General features: G+C 29.9%; 1 protein-coding gene across 1 annotated transcript; it reads left to right on the top strand.

The window, feature by feature from the left end:
- Positions 1–17,084: 17,084 nt before the first annotated feature.
- LOC114188583 (putative lipid-binding protein AIR1B) lies at positions 17,085–17,420 on the top strand. The gene has a single exon (XM_028077154.1). It carries the CDS (start codon positions 17,085–17,087, stop codon positions 17,418–17,420), a length of 336 nt encoding a protein of 111 aa, XP_027932955.1.
- The last annotated feature ends 809 nt before the right edge of the window (positions 17,421–18,229 follow it).

Here is an 18,229-nt window from a genome sequence, read left to right as displayed (position 1 = left end):
ACAAATCAAATTATATATATATATATATATATATATTACTTTATTTTTAGATATATATTAAAATATATGAAAACATAATAAATAAACAAAACAAAAATTAAAAAATATATTTAAAATCTTGAAGCGGATTCTGTCATCCGTTTTGGCATTTTTTGGGGGTGCAGAGGCCTACAACAAAAGCAGATTCGTGTTGACTGGGTGTAAGAGTGCAGTTAATTTTTTTTTACTGTGTTTTCTCTTTCTTCATTTAAGGGTAAAATTGGAAACAAAAAAAATTTTGGGAGTACAGGAGAAATGTTTTGGGGTGCAGGGAGAAGCCCCCTTGAAAATTTTGAAAAACTTGTTTGGGAAAGCTTATGTTAAAAAAAAAAAAAAATTGTCTAGAGAACAAAATGGTCATTTTGGAAGTTTCAGTGGGCCCATGAAGAAATTGTTGAGGTGCAGGAAGTAAAATTCTTACTTATTATTCAATTATTTGATTATTCAATTTTTTGGGGATGGGCCATTAGATGGCTCAGATAAAAAAGGAAAATATTATGGGTTTGAATGGCCCAGTTGAAAATGCAATGACAAATAAAAACCAAGATAATTTAAAGAACTCTGTCAGCTAGCAAAAAGTTTATAAAAAATGGATAAAATTCACAGTAATTTCTGAAGGGAGACGGAAAGGGACATAAAATTAAGAACAAAATAATTTTTTTAAATAAAAAAGTAGAGTGAAATAAGAAAGAATTTTATAAAAAAAAAGTTAATTTTTTTGTTAATTTGTATTTATTTACAGCTATTATGCCCTTTTAAGTTAAAAGTCGTTTGATAATTTTTTTAAAACATGGCAACATTTAAAAATAGTTATCATGTTTAACAAAAATGTAATTTATTTTAATTTTACTTTTTTTGAAATATAAAATATGAATTGTATTATTATTATTATTATTATTATTATTATTATTATTATTATTATTAGTTTTAATTAATTTTTAAGCTTGGTAAATTTTGAAATTTTCAGATGAATCCCTGTTAAACTTTTTATAATATATTGAGTACTAAAAAAGTTATATTTTTCAATTCTATACTTTTAATATTTCTCTTAACAGATTATATGTAACTATTTGTCATATCACTTAATTAGTTGTCATAACATATAAATTTATAAATTTATAAATATAATTTCATAATTTTTCAATCTCATCACTCAAGTAACAAAAGTATTATAAAACATAATTTTTTGACTACACATAGCACTGAGTAACAACAACTTTAATAAATTAGTCCAACACCATTCATGTATCCAATTCATTCATACTTTAAGTGAAAATAGATTTGCAAACTCTTTTACATCTACATAGTTCCCTAAATTTTTACTTTTATTTTTTTACAGTGAGGTATGTGACATCCCATTTTAATAAGATTAAACTACTAAATAAAACGTCACAAGATCATGATAACAAGAAGCACTCAGAAAGATATAAAGCGTAGGAAAGATAACTATTACAGTCATCCGGAAGTACCAAAAGGAGTTCATAGGCATACAACCATGCCATAAGAAAACACAATCTAAAAGTGTAAGAGTCTTGCAAAAGGGTTGCCCTCAAGGCAACTAATACAAAAAGGCCTCATGGCCACGAACTACTCCTAAGACAGCCAAGCAAGGAGATCTAAGCCGCACCGCTGCGTCTCCCGGATCCATCTCGAACCTCCCTCTCATCTGCTCCCACCAGAAGGTGATCATCGCAAAAGAGAACATACAATAGGACACAAACAGAAATGCAAGGGTAAGCTAGTGCAATTTGATCTTATCATGCTACAACAAACAAGTACTTAAACATTCCTTAACATGCAACACACTAACACAGAACATCATGTTATAGCAGACAAACAAGACACTATGACTCAATTATCCGGATACATATATTAAGATCGGATTCACTGGATGCCTGCACTCGTGGTGGCCTCTACTGCTCTGCAGAGCCATTGCCAATGGGTTTCACCCTACCACTCACGAGGTTAGCCTTTAAGCGTCTAAGGCCATTATCCTGCCAGAGACTAGGGCCTCCCGCTACTCTCACCACTTGGGTCAGTTTGCTCTACTTGAGACTCACTGACCTTTTAGAGTTTCGGGATGCGATCCTTACTTGAATCCTTATCTTAATATATACACTACACGCCACCATAAAGTCTCCCCATGGGACTCATGGAATTACGCCTATCACACCATCAAAATCATGTTTCTCACACCACAACCACCACTTGATCTCATACATACAGTTCTCATGTTAAAACATCACGAAACCACAACTCCATGATCAATCCCATACCAAGCATGCCAATTTCGTTCATAAAGTCCAAACACCCAAGCACATTCATTCATATCATATATCAAGAGGAATAATCAAAACAATGCATGCAATAAATCATTTAGCAGCCAAGGAAACATGAACCCCACTCGCACACTCGCTCAGGCGAGGCGCTGACCTTCCAGATGCAGTGGATTCTCGCCTAAGCGAGATAAGCCAAAGGGGTCTCCACACGAATTCTCGCTCAGGCGAGATGCTGTCCTCACAGAACACAGCGGACTCTCGCTTAAGCGAGACGCGCGACAGTGGTGGATTCACGGGATCTCGCTCAGGCGAGGCCTTCTCGCCTGAGCGAGACTATGCGTCGCTCAAGACGAAAAAGGGTCGCCTAGGCGAGTTCTCGTGGCAGGTAGCTCTCTGGTACTCTCGCCTAGGCGAGACAAGCTCGCTTGGGCGAAAATAGCAGAGTTCGCCACTGTCCAACCACATGCAATGGCGGAACCAGCTCGGATCCACACCCAAACACACATGCAACTCCATTTCTCTCAATGAAACACATCATACATGCATATAAACACGAAAACGACCAAAAACAGCCAAGGGCAACTTAAAACAGATGAATCTAGCTTCCCTTACCTTCGTTTGAGCACCAAAAACAACAGACCCGCAACTCTACGAAAATGGAAGTTCCAGAACCAAGGAAGTGAGCTAGAGTACCGAATGGCTTAGGCTAGCTTGGAAGATGGGAGGTGATACGTGCCCTAGCAGAGCACTTGGCTGGAGTTTGGAGAGGAAGAAGAGAGCTGCTGCAAGAGAGACCAAGGCTCACTGTTTTTCTGAAACAGAGGTAAGTGAGAAATGAGAGGGGACTGGTAGGGTAGGGTGCCCTTCTGTAGGACAGGGCCTTGGGCCTCCGAAAAGGCCAGGCCCAAAAACTCTAAGACTCATAAAAGAAGGCTTACAAGGTAGAAATTGATTTTGAATCTATTCATATCGGAAAATCTACTAATCTATTAACTTCTGTTAATCTATTAACTATATTTGAAAATTTAGTATATAAAAAATCCATAAATATCTATCATTAAATATTGACACATATCTATTTTTATGATTTTTTTATCATTCCACACCTCTCATTTACCATTTTGTCTGAAATAGCTCTACCAATTTTTTAATTTATGCAAATACCATCCGGTTAATACCCTTACTAATTCATCTGAACATGTCACTCAGCACACATTTTTGTAATTTTATTATTATTAGAATTATAATTATTAGTATTATTATTTTATTAACATTATTATTATTATTATTTATTAGCATTATTATTTTTATTATTTATTAATATTATTGTTTTCATTTTTATTATAATTATTAGTATTATTATTATAACACTATTTATAATATTAGGTGTTAAAGAATTAAAGATCCAAGATAATACTATATTGTTGCATTTTTTTCCATGCTTTATATTCTTCTGGTTTGTCTTTCGCAGACGGTGTCTTGGGAGTTCCATCAACAAAACCTAATTTAAATTTTGCATTTAAAGAGATGACCATGACTCTTAGCCAAGTCGAGAAGTTATCTTCATCTAAAGGTTTTCAAACAAGGACCATTCCAGGATGGTCAGAATGATAGAGAGAATAAGAACTATTGAAATTTGGTTCTTTTCGGTTGTTAGTCATGAAAATAAAGATAAGAAAATAGTAAAAAATGAATGATTGAACAAAGGATTCTTCCTACTCCTAGTACCATGTAAAGGAAACAAATAAAAAGAATTATGTGTTGTATTTTATTGAAAAGAATAACCAAAATATATACATGAGAGAGTATCTATACTTAATATATACAATCCCTACAATTACGTTATTATTTCTAAAATAATACAAAAACGTACAAAATTATTCTTGTAATTAAGTTATTTTAATAATTAAAATATTTTCTCATGATTTAAAATGAGACAACAAAATTTTCAAATGACAAAACAAATAAACAAAATTCAATATTATTACTTGTCAAGATTTTATAGAAAACCAATAAATAATAATTAAATATAAAAATAAAAAGATGTGGAAACAAAATTTAAATTCATAATTTTAAGGTTATAAGCCTCCGTGCTACCCAATTGCTTAACTTCATGATAAAAAAATTTGATGACTAATAAATAAATAAATAATTGAATACATCCTTTTATCATATGTATATAAATAGAATAAATCATGTATACATAACTGTATATAATCTCTGATAATAAAATAAAACAAATAAAGATAATTGAAAATCTTACCAACAATAACACATATATTCTTAAAATTTTAAGTAACGTGTACAATTATTAGAAAGAAGACACATTAAAAAGAACGGAGAGTTTGTATATATAAAAAATGTAATAATTAATATACAACACTAAACAATGAATTCAATTATATATTTTCATAAATACTATTATATTATTATATATTGCTACATTTAATAATTCTTTTTACACATCATGCATTTAAGATTTATTTCTTACAACTGCTACATTTAGGATTAATTCTCATGTACAATTTTTTACTCTCAATAAACAACGGCTTTAGTCATAACAAATTAAAATTAATTAAGGATCATCATCATTTCCGCATGACACGAGAACACCCATTTTCGAGTAAAGCTAATCAAATGTTAAGTGAAATTGATTATATATATATATATATATATATATATATATATATATATATATATATATATATATATATATATATATATATTTAAGTAAATATAAAAGATATGAACTTTGTATAAGAGTGTCAAAAATTTTCTTTTATAAATATATATGACTTTGAATAAGTCAAATACATAAAATTTAAAAAATAATTTTTTTTGTTAATATTTTAATTTTTCTTTGCATAAAAAAAAATTGGAAATTCAGCCCTGAAGGCTAAAGAAGCTCGTCCCTCGCCACGGACTGAAAAAAAAAAATCATAGTTCCCTTGCATGTTTTGTAGAAACTAAGTTTAATTAACTACATCTATCTCATAACTCTGTAAATTTAATTATATTTGTTAATATAGCATCACAATATATATATATATATATATATATATATATATATATATATATATATATATTATTTTGTATGAGGAGGACATTTAAAAACAAAAACTAGTACACGGGTTGTATTTTATTTATTTTGTATATAAAAATTATAAAATAATAAAAGTATTATGTAATGAAATATTATAAAAATTAAGTTATATTGTTGTATTTGTTATTATTAAAATAATGAAGTAGTAAATTTAAATAAGATATAATAATTTTAGTTTTAAATATAATAAATAAAATTAATGTCACATCATAGTATAGTTAATTAATTTTACTAAATAATTATAATAGCTTAATATATGTGCATATGTTTTTTTTTGTTTTTATTTATTTCAATTTTTTTTGAATAATAATATAATTGCTACTATAATTATTTAAATAAATTTAACAAATATTAAAAATCTATTTAGAAAAATATGTAGTATATAATATTTTTATAATTAAAAAAAGTTTAATAATAACACAAATAGTAATAATAAGTAGTAAAATTAATAGTGATACCAATAATAACAAATTAATGATGATAATAATAAAATAATATGTTTATGCTATAAATATTAATGTTAATGCTAATACTAAGGTTAATGTTACAATAATAATTTATAATTATATATAAAAATATACATCAATAACAAAACAAATAAAAAATTGTAAGTAATTGAAATATGTAGTGTAAATAAAAATAAAACCTGTCTCTGACTATAATAATAATAATAATTATTATTATTATAATAATAACACTATAATAATATCTCGTAGTGGTAATAATAATAATAATAATAATAATAATAATAATAATAATAATAATATCACTATAATAATATCTTAGTGATAGTGATAATGATAATAATAATAATAATAATAATAATAATACAACAACATATATAAAGAGACAAATATATTTGGTGTCCTCTTTTGATCTTATAATTTTATCCTCTTAGTTATTATATTTTAAATTTAAATAATTATTCATAATAAAAAAATTATTTTTCAGTTTTAATAAAATAAATAAGACGAACAAATAATTGAAAGATGATTTCTAAGAAACAAAAGTAAAATGTAAGCATAATAATAAAAATAATAACTATACTAATAATTTTAACTTTTAATTATAATAATAATAATAATAATTATTATTATTATAATAACTATTTTAATCGTAAAATAATAATAATAATTATTATTATTATTATCATTATAATAGCTATAATTGTTATAGTCGATATAACAATAATATAGTAATAATTATAGTTAATAATAAAATAATAATAATAATATAATAATAAGAATAATTATAGTTAATAATGATAACAATGCTTATAATTAATATTAATAATGATGATAATAATTATAGTGGATAATAATAATAATAATAATAATTATTGTGGATAATAATAATATTAAAGACAATAATTATTATAATAATTATAGTATTAATGATATAATATTTTTGGAATGTCAAATTTTTAAATTAGGTATGATAATAATTATAATAATAATAATATAATAATTATAGTTATAATAGTAGTATAATAATAAAAATAATTATAATTGATAATATTAATGATAATAATAATTATTGTTCATAACAATAATAATTATTATTATTATTATAATTATGACAATAAATATAAAATAAATATAATCCCTCTAATATCAGAACTCTTGTAAGCTACAGAATTGCAATAGCCGGCATGTGTGAGGTGAATAGGATGGACATTTTGATGATTTAAGTAGAATATTATTTTCTTTAATTATTGTAGATATTGTTGTTTAAGTGCATTAGAATGGAATAGTTGTAAGTAATTTGTTGTGTTGTGGAGCAGCTATAAATTGTGTTGCAGAGTTGAGGTGTAGGCAACAACAGAAGAAGAGCAAAAATTGTGTTTTGAAAATGGGTTCCAAGAGTGTTCCATCCATTGCCCTATTTCTGTCTCTAAACGTCCTTTTGTTTTCCATGGTGAGCTGCAACACTCCAGCACCGGCTAAGTGCCCGGACATGAAGATTTGCAAGAGCGCTTTCGCGCCCCCTTTTAAACCTGACCCCAATTGCTGCCCTCTCCTCGGTGGTCTTACCGACAATGATGCCGCCGTCTGCATCTGCTCCTTTGTGAATCTCACCTTCGGATCTACCATTTACCAAGACATTCTCGTCAACGCTCTATTAAGAGCCTGTGCCCGCAAAGAGACCACCAACCATTGCAAATTCGAATGAGATTCCTTCATCATATGCTGTTGGGTTACTATGTTTCTTGCTCTCTTTTTTTCTGAATTTAAGGTTAATGAGAGTGTCTTCTGCGTTCTATATGCAGTATCATGAAATTTATGTACTCACTCAATGCTAATAAATACACAAATTCAGCAAATACTTCTGCGTTCAAACTGTTATATAAATTAATTTATGATTCATTTAAACTTAAGTTCTTTTATAAAAAAATATATTATTTTATATTAATAGTACGTGTAATTTTGTTAAAAAATATAGTTGATTATATTAAGTGAATAATAATTTTAAAAAATCCGAAAGAAATATATTTGATATTTTTTATTTAATTACTTTTATATTATTGTGTTGACAAGTTATTTACTAGAGGATGATATTTTTAGTTAAAAAAATTTTCATGCTCACTATAGTTTTTTCTAACGGGACACGGATTTACTATCAAGAATACTTTTGATATAGGAGAAAAATAACACTAATGAGCATGAGTCCAATCCACATATAAAGCATTGACACAATTCTTAATCCAAAATCTTAAGACAATAAGTTTATGGGCATTGATCCTTATATGATATTCAATTTTCTCATTTTTACTCAAGATTTAGACTCACACTTAGATTCCCGACATGAATAAATTTTTAATGTTTCTAATAGATCAAATACTAGTTTTTGATTAAACATTTAAAAAGAGTTTTATGAAAATGGTAAATATAATATTTTCTCCAACTTCTTCCCTATCATATACCAATCCCCCGTTGACAAAATGTGAACTACAATATTCTATAATATTTGTGTTTCTGAAGCTTGAATATATGTATCATGTTCTTCACGTATACAACTACATTGAGAAAAGTTTTCTAAGTAAATTACCGATCATTCTTTCTAAATTTTTTAGAATTTGTAGTATCTTTCCATTTAGATACGACGAGAATAACTCTAAGAAAATTGTATTAGTTTAACTTGATTAAAATGACAAATTTGTTGTCCTCCAAATTTCATCTGAATTACTTGGAACACGTGATGTGTTTTGAAGTTAAAATAGGTTAAACATAACGATATGCATTAACCTCTTCAAGTCAAAAATATTTGTGTCTGTGGATATCTACGAATAAAATCTGTAATAGGTGGAAAACGAATATTAAAAATGGATATCCACGGGTACAAGTAGTTTTGATACTTGTATGTTAACAGAGCGGGTATGTGTATCATAGTATTCGTATCCGTGGATATCCGTATCCGCTAAATTTTAATTCATAAAAATACCCTCATATATATATATATATATATATATATATATATATATATATTAGTAAAAATCATTCTGACCTAATTTTTTCTAAGTTGCACATCTTGTCTTCTGTCTTCATTCTTCCAGCTTCAAGTATTGATATATTGTCTTCTTCCAGGTACACCCCTTGACATTTTTCTCTCTCCTTTCTTTGAAATTGAGCATATACATCAAACCATATATAGCCATTGTCGTTTAAGGTATGCTTGTTGTCAAATGATGAAATCAAAATAAGAATGCTTGACACGTGGCAGTTGAGGTTTATTATTTGTTTATTTTCTTTATTTTTCAGGAATCAATTGGAGAGAGTGAACTTGTTGATCAAAGCACTAATTAAAGAATTTTTATCGTGTTGAACATCATTTTATATTTATTTTTATAATTATTTGAACTTGTATGAACTTGAGTTGATTTGAACTTTATTTAAAATTTATGACAATGATGTATTTTATTTTATTTGAATTATGATTAAATATTTGTTTTTTAAATAATTTTGTAAATACCCGCGGGTATCCGTAGATACCCACGAATATGAAAAAAATAGGCAGATACTCACATAACGGATACTCAGATAAATATAGATACATGACGAATATTTATTTAGTAAGTAGGATACGGGAAGCTACTACCCACACCATTGACATCCATGTTCAAGATACATTCAACTATAACAAATTGATACTCGTAATTTCACTTATTCTATAATATGACAAACTAAAATGAGACAATAGGTTTTCGAATTACAAAAAGAAAACACAACTCAATGTTGTTACTTGTCGAGATTTTATCACTGCAAAAAAAATCAGAAAATAATAATTCAAAGATAAAAAATAATTAATAATTATAATGACTAAATTTTTTAGATACCATTTTAAAACTCATTGTATCTAAATAGTTTTTGATATTTATTATAAAATTATAATTAATTTGTAAATTAAAGTATAAATTCGTCTCTAACATTAATTATTATTATAAATTAATATTTATTTATTTAGTAGACTAATTTATAAATATTACGTTTAAAACTTCCACTCAAGTCTAATTTATAAATATAAATACTTTGGCAAATTGATTAAAAAGGTTTAATTAATTTTTATTTAATCAAAACTATCCTTGACTTCTTAACTATTTTTTTAATATCTTTTCGATATGAGTGAGACAATATTAACTCTTAATCATATGGGAAGATATATATAAATTAAAAAAAAATACCTTAACAATTACAAAAAAAAAAAACTGAAAATACTATTTTTTTTCTAATAAAAAACTGAAAATACTATTTTTTCTAATGAAAAAAACCTGAAAGAGACTATACTTTCTATTTCATGTTAACGGTCATATTTTTGAAATGTTTTTACTTTTATTGATCTGTAATTTTGAAAATTCAATGCATTTTTACTTACTCTTTTATTATTTATATTCTTATTTCTTTTGGAAAAGAGGTAATATATACCTTTTTAAGTACATGTAATGTACTTAAGTAAATGTTAAGAAACCATCTATTTAAGAAACAAATTGACTTCTTAAAAACAACAAACTAATTAATTTTTGTTCAAAATACAAATATAAGTGTAAGTTTCACATTCAATATTGAATAAAAATATAAAATTGAACAAAAATAAAACCCATACATTTATTGTCTAAAATTTTGCTTTTGAGAATGATATTAACAGTTTACGTGATTGGGTTAAAGTCGGTTACCAAATCAATTAAACTGAAGTTTAATCAATTAAACTGAAGTTTAAGGCATAAACTTTGACCATTCATATCCTAAACTCATTAAGCAAAACATACAAACTTTTAATAGAAACAACAACAAAAAATATTCTTAAAAGATACAAATAAAAAGTAACGTTTATTATTATTAGAATGAAGACACATCAAAAAACGGAGAGTTTATATATAAAAAAGGGTAATAATTAATATACAAAACTAAACAATGCGTTCAATCATATATTTTCATAAATACTCCTACATTATTACTTACTGCTACATTTATGATTTTTGTTTTTTTTACAGATCATGCATTTAAGATTTTTTTTCTTACAACAGCTACATTTCGGACTATTTCTCATGTACAATTTATCACTCTCAATTAACAATGGCTATAGTCATAAAAATTAAAATTTAATTAACGATCAGCATCGTTTCTGCTCGAGAACACGCATTTTGAAGTAAACCTAATCAAATGCTAATTAAAATTTAGTCGATCTATGTTTAATCACGTAAATATAAAAGATAGGGCTAAATATGTTTTTGGTCCTCAAATTTATTAAAATTTAGAATTAATCTCTCTTCAAAATTTTTGACTAATTTAGTCATTCATCTTTAACAATACGTGAATTTAGTTCTTTTAACCAAATTTTGTTAAGTTTATTTGACATTTCAAGCGTATTTCGTGATAGTATTTGAATTGTTTACACCGTTTGACATATTTTCGATTCAATGTTAACTCAAATATTATCATAAAATGCATTTAAAATGTCAAATAAACTTAACAAAAGTTGGTAAAAAGGACTAAATTTACACATTTCTAAAAATGAAAGACTAAATTGGTATAAAATTTTAAAGAGGGACTAATTCCAAAATTCATTAAAACTTGAAGAACTAAAAACACATTCAACCCTAAAAGATATGAAATTTGTATAAAAGCGTCAAAATTTTCTTTTATAAATATATATGAATTTGAGTGAGTCAAATACATAAAATTTAATAAATTTTAAAACAAATGGTTTATTTATATTTTAATTTTTCTTTGTATAAACTTTTTTTGGAGAGTCAGCATAAGAACTTCCGTCCCTTTGTATAAAATTTATAGAAACTAATTTTAATTAATTACATTTATCTCGTAACAGTGTAACTTTAATATATATATATATATATATATATATATATATATATATATATATATATATATATTATTTTACATGATGAGGAGGACATTTAAAAATAATATTTTTGTTTTAGTGCATGAGAATGGAATAGTTGTAAGTAATTTGTTGTGTTGTGGACAGCAGGTATAAATTGTGTGGCAGAGTTAGGGGTGGGCATGGATTGGATATTTAATGATCCAATCCATATCCATTTTATATCCAAATAATTGGATTAGATTTTTGACCCAAATCAATTTTTTTAGCAAAAGTAGTTTGGATTTTTTTAGAATCCAGATCCAAATATTTGGATCAAGATTTAAATCCAATCCAAATATTTGGATCAAATTTAAAATCCAGAATTCATTTTTAATAAAAGAAGTTTAAATTGAATTTCTTAAAACTTGTGTCATTAAGGCCCGAATGACTCGGATGAGATCGACGATCCGGACGGACCCGACAACCCAGACGATCCAGACGGGCCCGACGACTCGAACGACCCAGACGGGTCCGATGACTCGAACGGGCTCGACAACCCGAACGGGCCTGAAAACACAAACAGGTTCGACGACACGAACATGCCGGACGACCCGAATGGGCCCAACGACCCAGACGGGCCAGACGACCCGGACGGAAAAGTCCAAATAGTCGGGCCCAATCGGGTAGTCGGGCACGTTCAAATCGTGGGGCCCGTCTGGGTCGTCAGGTACGTCAAGGTCATCAGGCCCGTTTGAGTCGTCGGGCCCATCCGGGTCGTAGGGCCCGTCCGGGACGACGAGCCCGTCTAGGTCGTAGGGCCTGTCCGGGTCGTAGGGCTCGTTCGTGTCATCGTGCCATCCGGGTCGTAAGGCCCGTATAGGTCGTCAGGCTCATCCGGGTCGCCAGGCCCGTCAGGGTCGTCCAAGTTGTCATGTCCGTCCAGATCGTCGAGCCTATTCGGGTCGTCCGGCCCGTTCTTGTCGTCGTGCCCATCCGGGTCGTAAGGCCCGTGTAGGTCATCAGACCCATCCGTGTCGTCGGGCCCGTACGGGTCTTCGGGCCCGTACGGGTCGTCGGGCTCTTTTGGGTCGTCAAGCCCATCCGGGTCGTCAGGCCCATCTGGGTCGTCGGGCCCGTCCGGGTCGTCGGGCCTGTTTGGGTTGTCGGGCCCGTTCGGGTCGTCAGGCCCATCCGGGTCGTCAGACCCATCCGGGTCGTCGGGCCCGTTCGGGTTGCCAGGTCATCCGGCCCATTCGGGTCTTCGGGCCCGTTCGGGTTGTCAGGCCTGTTCAGGTTTTTGGGCCTGCCCGACTCGTTCGGATCTTTGGGCTGCCTAACCTGTTTTTGTCATTGGTTCTGCCTGGTCCGTTCGGGTTTTCGGGTCCGCGTGACTCATCAGGTCATTGGGCCTGATCGACTCGTTCGGTTTGTCGGGCCCGCCTATCTCATTCATATCTTTAGGTCCGCCCAACCTCTTATGGTTGTCGGGCCTGTTTGATCCGTATAGGTCGTCGAGCAAGGCCCATCCAAGTCTGAATTTAACACAGTTCATCTCAACCTTTAGTCTAACCCAACTAAAAATTTAAATTGAAAATTTGGATTGGATTTTTTGGATTATCCATATTTAAAAATCTTGATTTATAAAATGGATATTCAATCCATAAGATATATAAAATGTAAATTAGATTGGAATCCATATCCATTAAATGGATTAGATTTTTAATAAAATGGATTATAAATGGAGTGGACTGGAGCAAAAGTGGATTGGATCAAGAAAATTAAATTTTTTGCCCACCCCTAGGCAGAGTTGAGCTCTAGCCAACACAAAGAAGAGCAATAAGGTTTGAAGAGAAATTGTGTTTTAAAAATGGGTTCCAAGCGTGTCCCATCCATTGCCCTTTTCCTCTCTCTCAACCTCCTTTTGTTTTCCATGGTCAGCTGCAACACCCTAAGCGCTGCCGCTCCACCACCGGCTACGTGCCCGGACTTGGAGGTTTGCACCCGCTTTTACGGGCCCCCTTTTCTACCTGATCCCTATTGCTGCCCTCTCCTCGATGCTCTTACTGACCTTGACGCCGCCGTCTGCGTCTGCTCCTTTATCAAGCTCACTTTCGGAATTAAACATTATGACCTAGACGTTTTCGTGAACCCTCTATTAAGAGCCTGTCACCGCAAAGACCACACCTACCATTGCATATCTGACTGAGAACATACATATGTGCATGTCTCTCCTTCATCATGCTGTTGGTTACCATGTTTCTTCTGAATTTAAGGTTGATGAGTGTCTTCTGCGTTTCATATGGCAGTTGACACTAGAATAGTATCATGAAATTTATGTAATCGGACAATGCTAATAAAGAGGTAAATTCAGCAAATACAATTGTGATGTTGTTCTCCTTTCAAGGGATCTAATTTATCTTGCTCTCGCTATCTTTGTTTATCGTCTCGTACTGAAACTCTCAATGTACTTAATTAGCGTTGAGTGTACAAAATCATTCAGGACATGTTTATCTTTTCATATGCAAACTCTCAAATTTCAATTAAACTCAACTTATTACGATTTTAACTGTTGTAACTAGAAGAAGAAACTTATATTTGTAGTAATAATTTAATTTTTTTTGACTCCATCTCTATATTTAAAATATAAGCTCAAATTAATCATTCGTTATCCAGAGACCATTAATATTTTGACAATATTTTGACCACTTTATCTTACAAAATAATGTGTTGTCTTTTAAGTGATTTTTGAATATTGAGAATAAGAAAAAGAAAATGAAAAACCACTTAGAAAAGAACACCTAAAATGATAAGAGAAAATTATTAAAATTTAGTAATCAAAAATTCATTTTTCAAGTTTCTCTATTTTTATAACCACGTCCGAAATTCAGAGACTACTAGTGTGTTTGATTTCACGTCTCATTGACGTGTAATTGCTTTTCCAACACAAAATCATGTTAGATTTAGTTTTAAACATGATTTTAAATTGAAAAATTCACATTCAAATAGAAGCTAATTCTGCGTCACCAGAAATGATTCTTCCAAAATCAATTTTTCAAAAGCACTCCCAAACACGCTCTATGGGTGTGTGTTTGTTTTCACGTTTAAGATATAAAATTTGAATTAAAAAATCTTGAAAGTTGGGAGGACTGTTACATTCAAAGCAACAGCATACATACTTTTAGGTTTCCTTTTTCAAAGTCGTTGCAGGAATTGAAGGAAACTTGAATTCCAAACATACACTATAATAGGAGCACCTTTGTCCAAGTTTAGGTTGTATATAATTAATTTTTTTATGTTTAATTAGTCGGATGGTACCCACTTTTGTTCGGATGTGTCAGTTCAGCATTCGTTCTTAAAATCGTGTCAATTGAGTCTTTTTCAAACAAAAATTATTAACGCAGTTAACAATATTGATATTTAAAATGATTTACAAAATTAAATATTGATATTAATATTAAGATTTAGTGGTAAAAGTTATGAATAAAGTTAACCGTGTTAATAATTTTTTTAAAAAATAATCTAATTGAGACACTTTTTTCAAAAATTGAGACTCAATTGACATTTTTTTAAAAGCAGATACCAAACTGACACATCTAAATGAGAGTGAGTATTATCCAATTAATTAAACTATTTTTCTAATACCAACTAGTACTATTATTCGGTTTTCGGGACTAATTTCCTTCAATTATATCATATGAAAAGAAAGATTTATAAATTAATTATTTAAATTGGTATTGTATATATGAATTTGACTAATTTCTTATTATATTTTAATATTTGTAGTTATTTATACTATGATTTAACATTGATCCCTCTATCGTGTATCTTCATAAAATACTAAGATTTCTAATAATAAATATTATCATTTAATACAAAACTCTAGTTCCTAAAATATTGTTTGAATGCTCTGGCACAGTGATTAAAAATATTTAATTAACTTGTATTGAATCAAAAACTATCCTTGACCTCTTTGTTACTTTTTTGTATCTTTTCGATATAAAGCGAGACTACATTAGTTACTCTTAACCACACGCGTGTGTATATATATATATATATATATATATATATATATATATATATATATATATATATATATATATATATATATATATATATATATATATATATATATATATATATATATATTCTTTCTCTTTCGTTTTAGCGGTCATATTTTGGAAATATTTATAGGATTAACTAAGTTTGAAGCGCTTATTATATTTTTAATTAAGTTTTATTATTATTTTTTATTAAGTATTCAAAATATTTATATATTCTTACTAAGTCATTTTCGTTTAATTTTTTCTTTAAGTTAGTAATGTGATCATTATATTATTTTTTCAGTAATTTGTTTACTTGTAGTCATGGTTTAAGAATTGTAATATTTTGTAATTAATATAAAACGATATTATAATTAATATAAAATTATAAGTGACTCTTATTATTCTCATAAATAATTAATGGAGTGTCTCTATCATTATCATTCTCGATTATCCAACACGTATTAAATAAAAGTATGTAATGTCATTCTATACTTATTGCCAAAACCTCTCATTTTTAATATGTGAAGACAAACAAACAAGATAATGAAACAATATAACACTCAAACCATTCAATTAACAAAAAATATTATAGAAGAAATATTCAATTTAAAAGTATACAAATTTTAAACACTCAATATACTAAATAAATTTAATAAGAAGTAAATTGAAAATATTAGTACTTGACACTTACTTAATCCATTTTTATTGAAGTGTAATTTTCAAAATTTAGTACATTTTTAATTACTCTTTTATTGTTTATGTTCTTATTTTTTTTAATATAATCTTATATTACATATATGCAGATATTATTATAAAAAAAGATAAAACAGGAAACTTTAAAAGAATATTATTATAGAAAAAAATATTCCGTATATAAATTTACCCAGAACAATCTTGAGCAACACCAAAATTACGGAAATAGTACGATTTTGGAAAAGAGGTAATGCGTACGTTTTCAATTACGTGTAAAGATGTGTCGTCCTCCAACTTAAGAAATTAAAAAAAAAAACAGTAAAAAACGAAATACACAAATAACATAAAAGCATACAAATTTTAATATTGTTTTGAGAAATTTATGTAGGTTTGCGTGAGTAGTGTAAACTTCATCAGTTACCGATCAAGGGTCCAAGGCATAAAGTTTGGCCATCATTAATATCCGAAACTAAGCATGTGAAAAGAAGAAAAAAACCACACATCTTCTCTCTATAAATTGTGGCAAATTTCAACAACCTTTGACCAGCAAGAACACTTTGTTGAGGTATTGAGAACCTTCAAGAGAAACTGGTGACTGTAGTTGTTTGGAAAATGGGTTCGAAGAGTGTTGCCCCCGTTGCCCTTATGCTCTCTCTGAACCTGCTTTTGTTTTCCATGGTGAGCTGCAACGCCCAAATCGCCCATCACAACAAACCGATTAAGTGCCCGGCAGTGCAAGTTTGCGCCAACATTTTGCAGCCACCTTATCAACCTGACCGTAATTGCTGTCCCCTCATCAGTGGTCTTGTTGACCTTGATGCCGCCGTGTGTCTCTGCGCTGTTCTCAAGCTCAACGTCGGGGGAATAATCACCGTTAACCTAGACCTTCTCGTCAACCTTCTATTAAACGCCTGCGGACGCAAACAGACAACCTACACTTGCAAATAAACACAAGATGTTCTGTTACTTCCTACACCCTTCTCTTTGTTTTCCCGTGTTTTATAAGTTAAGGATGTTATTACTATTAGTGTCTGCTTCATGTTGTGGACACTGTAATAATATTATAGCAATAAATGAATGTTTGGTATAACTTGTGCTCTTTGTTCTTGTGAACGAGGGTTTTATCTTCCTCCTCGCTTTCTTTGTTTATCGTGTTGCTACTGAAACATGATGAGAACTGAGTCATGGTTATTAAATTTGTTTTCCGTTTAGGGACTAAGCACCTATTTTCAAGACTCAATTTGTTTTTAAAGTTTTTGTGTACAACTTTCCACCGTTCAATCTCTCCTTCTTTCTTCCGTACAATTTCTTCTGACTTTCACCGCTTGGTTGTTCAGACGATTAGAGTAACTGTCTATATGTCTCTGATGTTTAAGTCAGGTTAAGTCCCTTCGAGTAAGTGCAATTAACGTTGTAATAAATGTGAAGTAAAAGTCTTCAACAATTTACCTTGGACTCCTATTTATAGTTTTTGACATGGTCCGTGATTAAGGTTTTTTTAATCATAGTCCAATTGCTTTTTAAACTTGATTACTGACTTATATTATTTTAATTTACTTTAACTTACCAATTTAGTTTTGGTGCGACCGCGTGATCGGAGGGCCGTGCGTCCTGACAGAGTTCCTCCTGATATGACGACAAAGTTGAATTGGAATGAACGGTGGAAGCCATTCGGTCGTGAGCTCTCTTAAACCACTAGGGAGATATTGCAACATCAACAATCCAAGAGATCGTCCGCCTGTAACGGACGGTCTTCG

This window comes from Vigna unguiculata, chromosome 6 (assembly GCF_004118075.2).
Source record: "Vigna unguiculata cultivar IT97K-499-35 chromosome 6, ASM411807v1, whole genome shotgun sequence".
Classification (NCBI taxonomy): domain Eukaryota; kingdom Viridiplantae; phylum Streptophyta; class Magnoliopsida; order Fabales; family Fabaceae; genus Vigna; species Vigna unguiculata.
The sequence above is the reverse complement of the archived record's forward strand: the minus strand, read 5'-3'. Positions and strand labels throughout refer to the sequence as shown.

What these genes read in the sequence shown, in the direction of transcription:
- LOC114188583 (XM_028077154.1), top strand. Translation starts at nt 17,085, where the DNA reads ATGGGTTCGAAGAGTGTTGCCCCCGTTGCCCTTATGCTCTCTCTGAAC.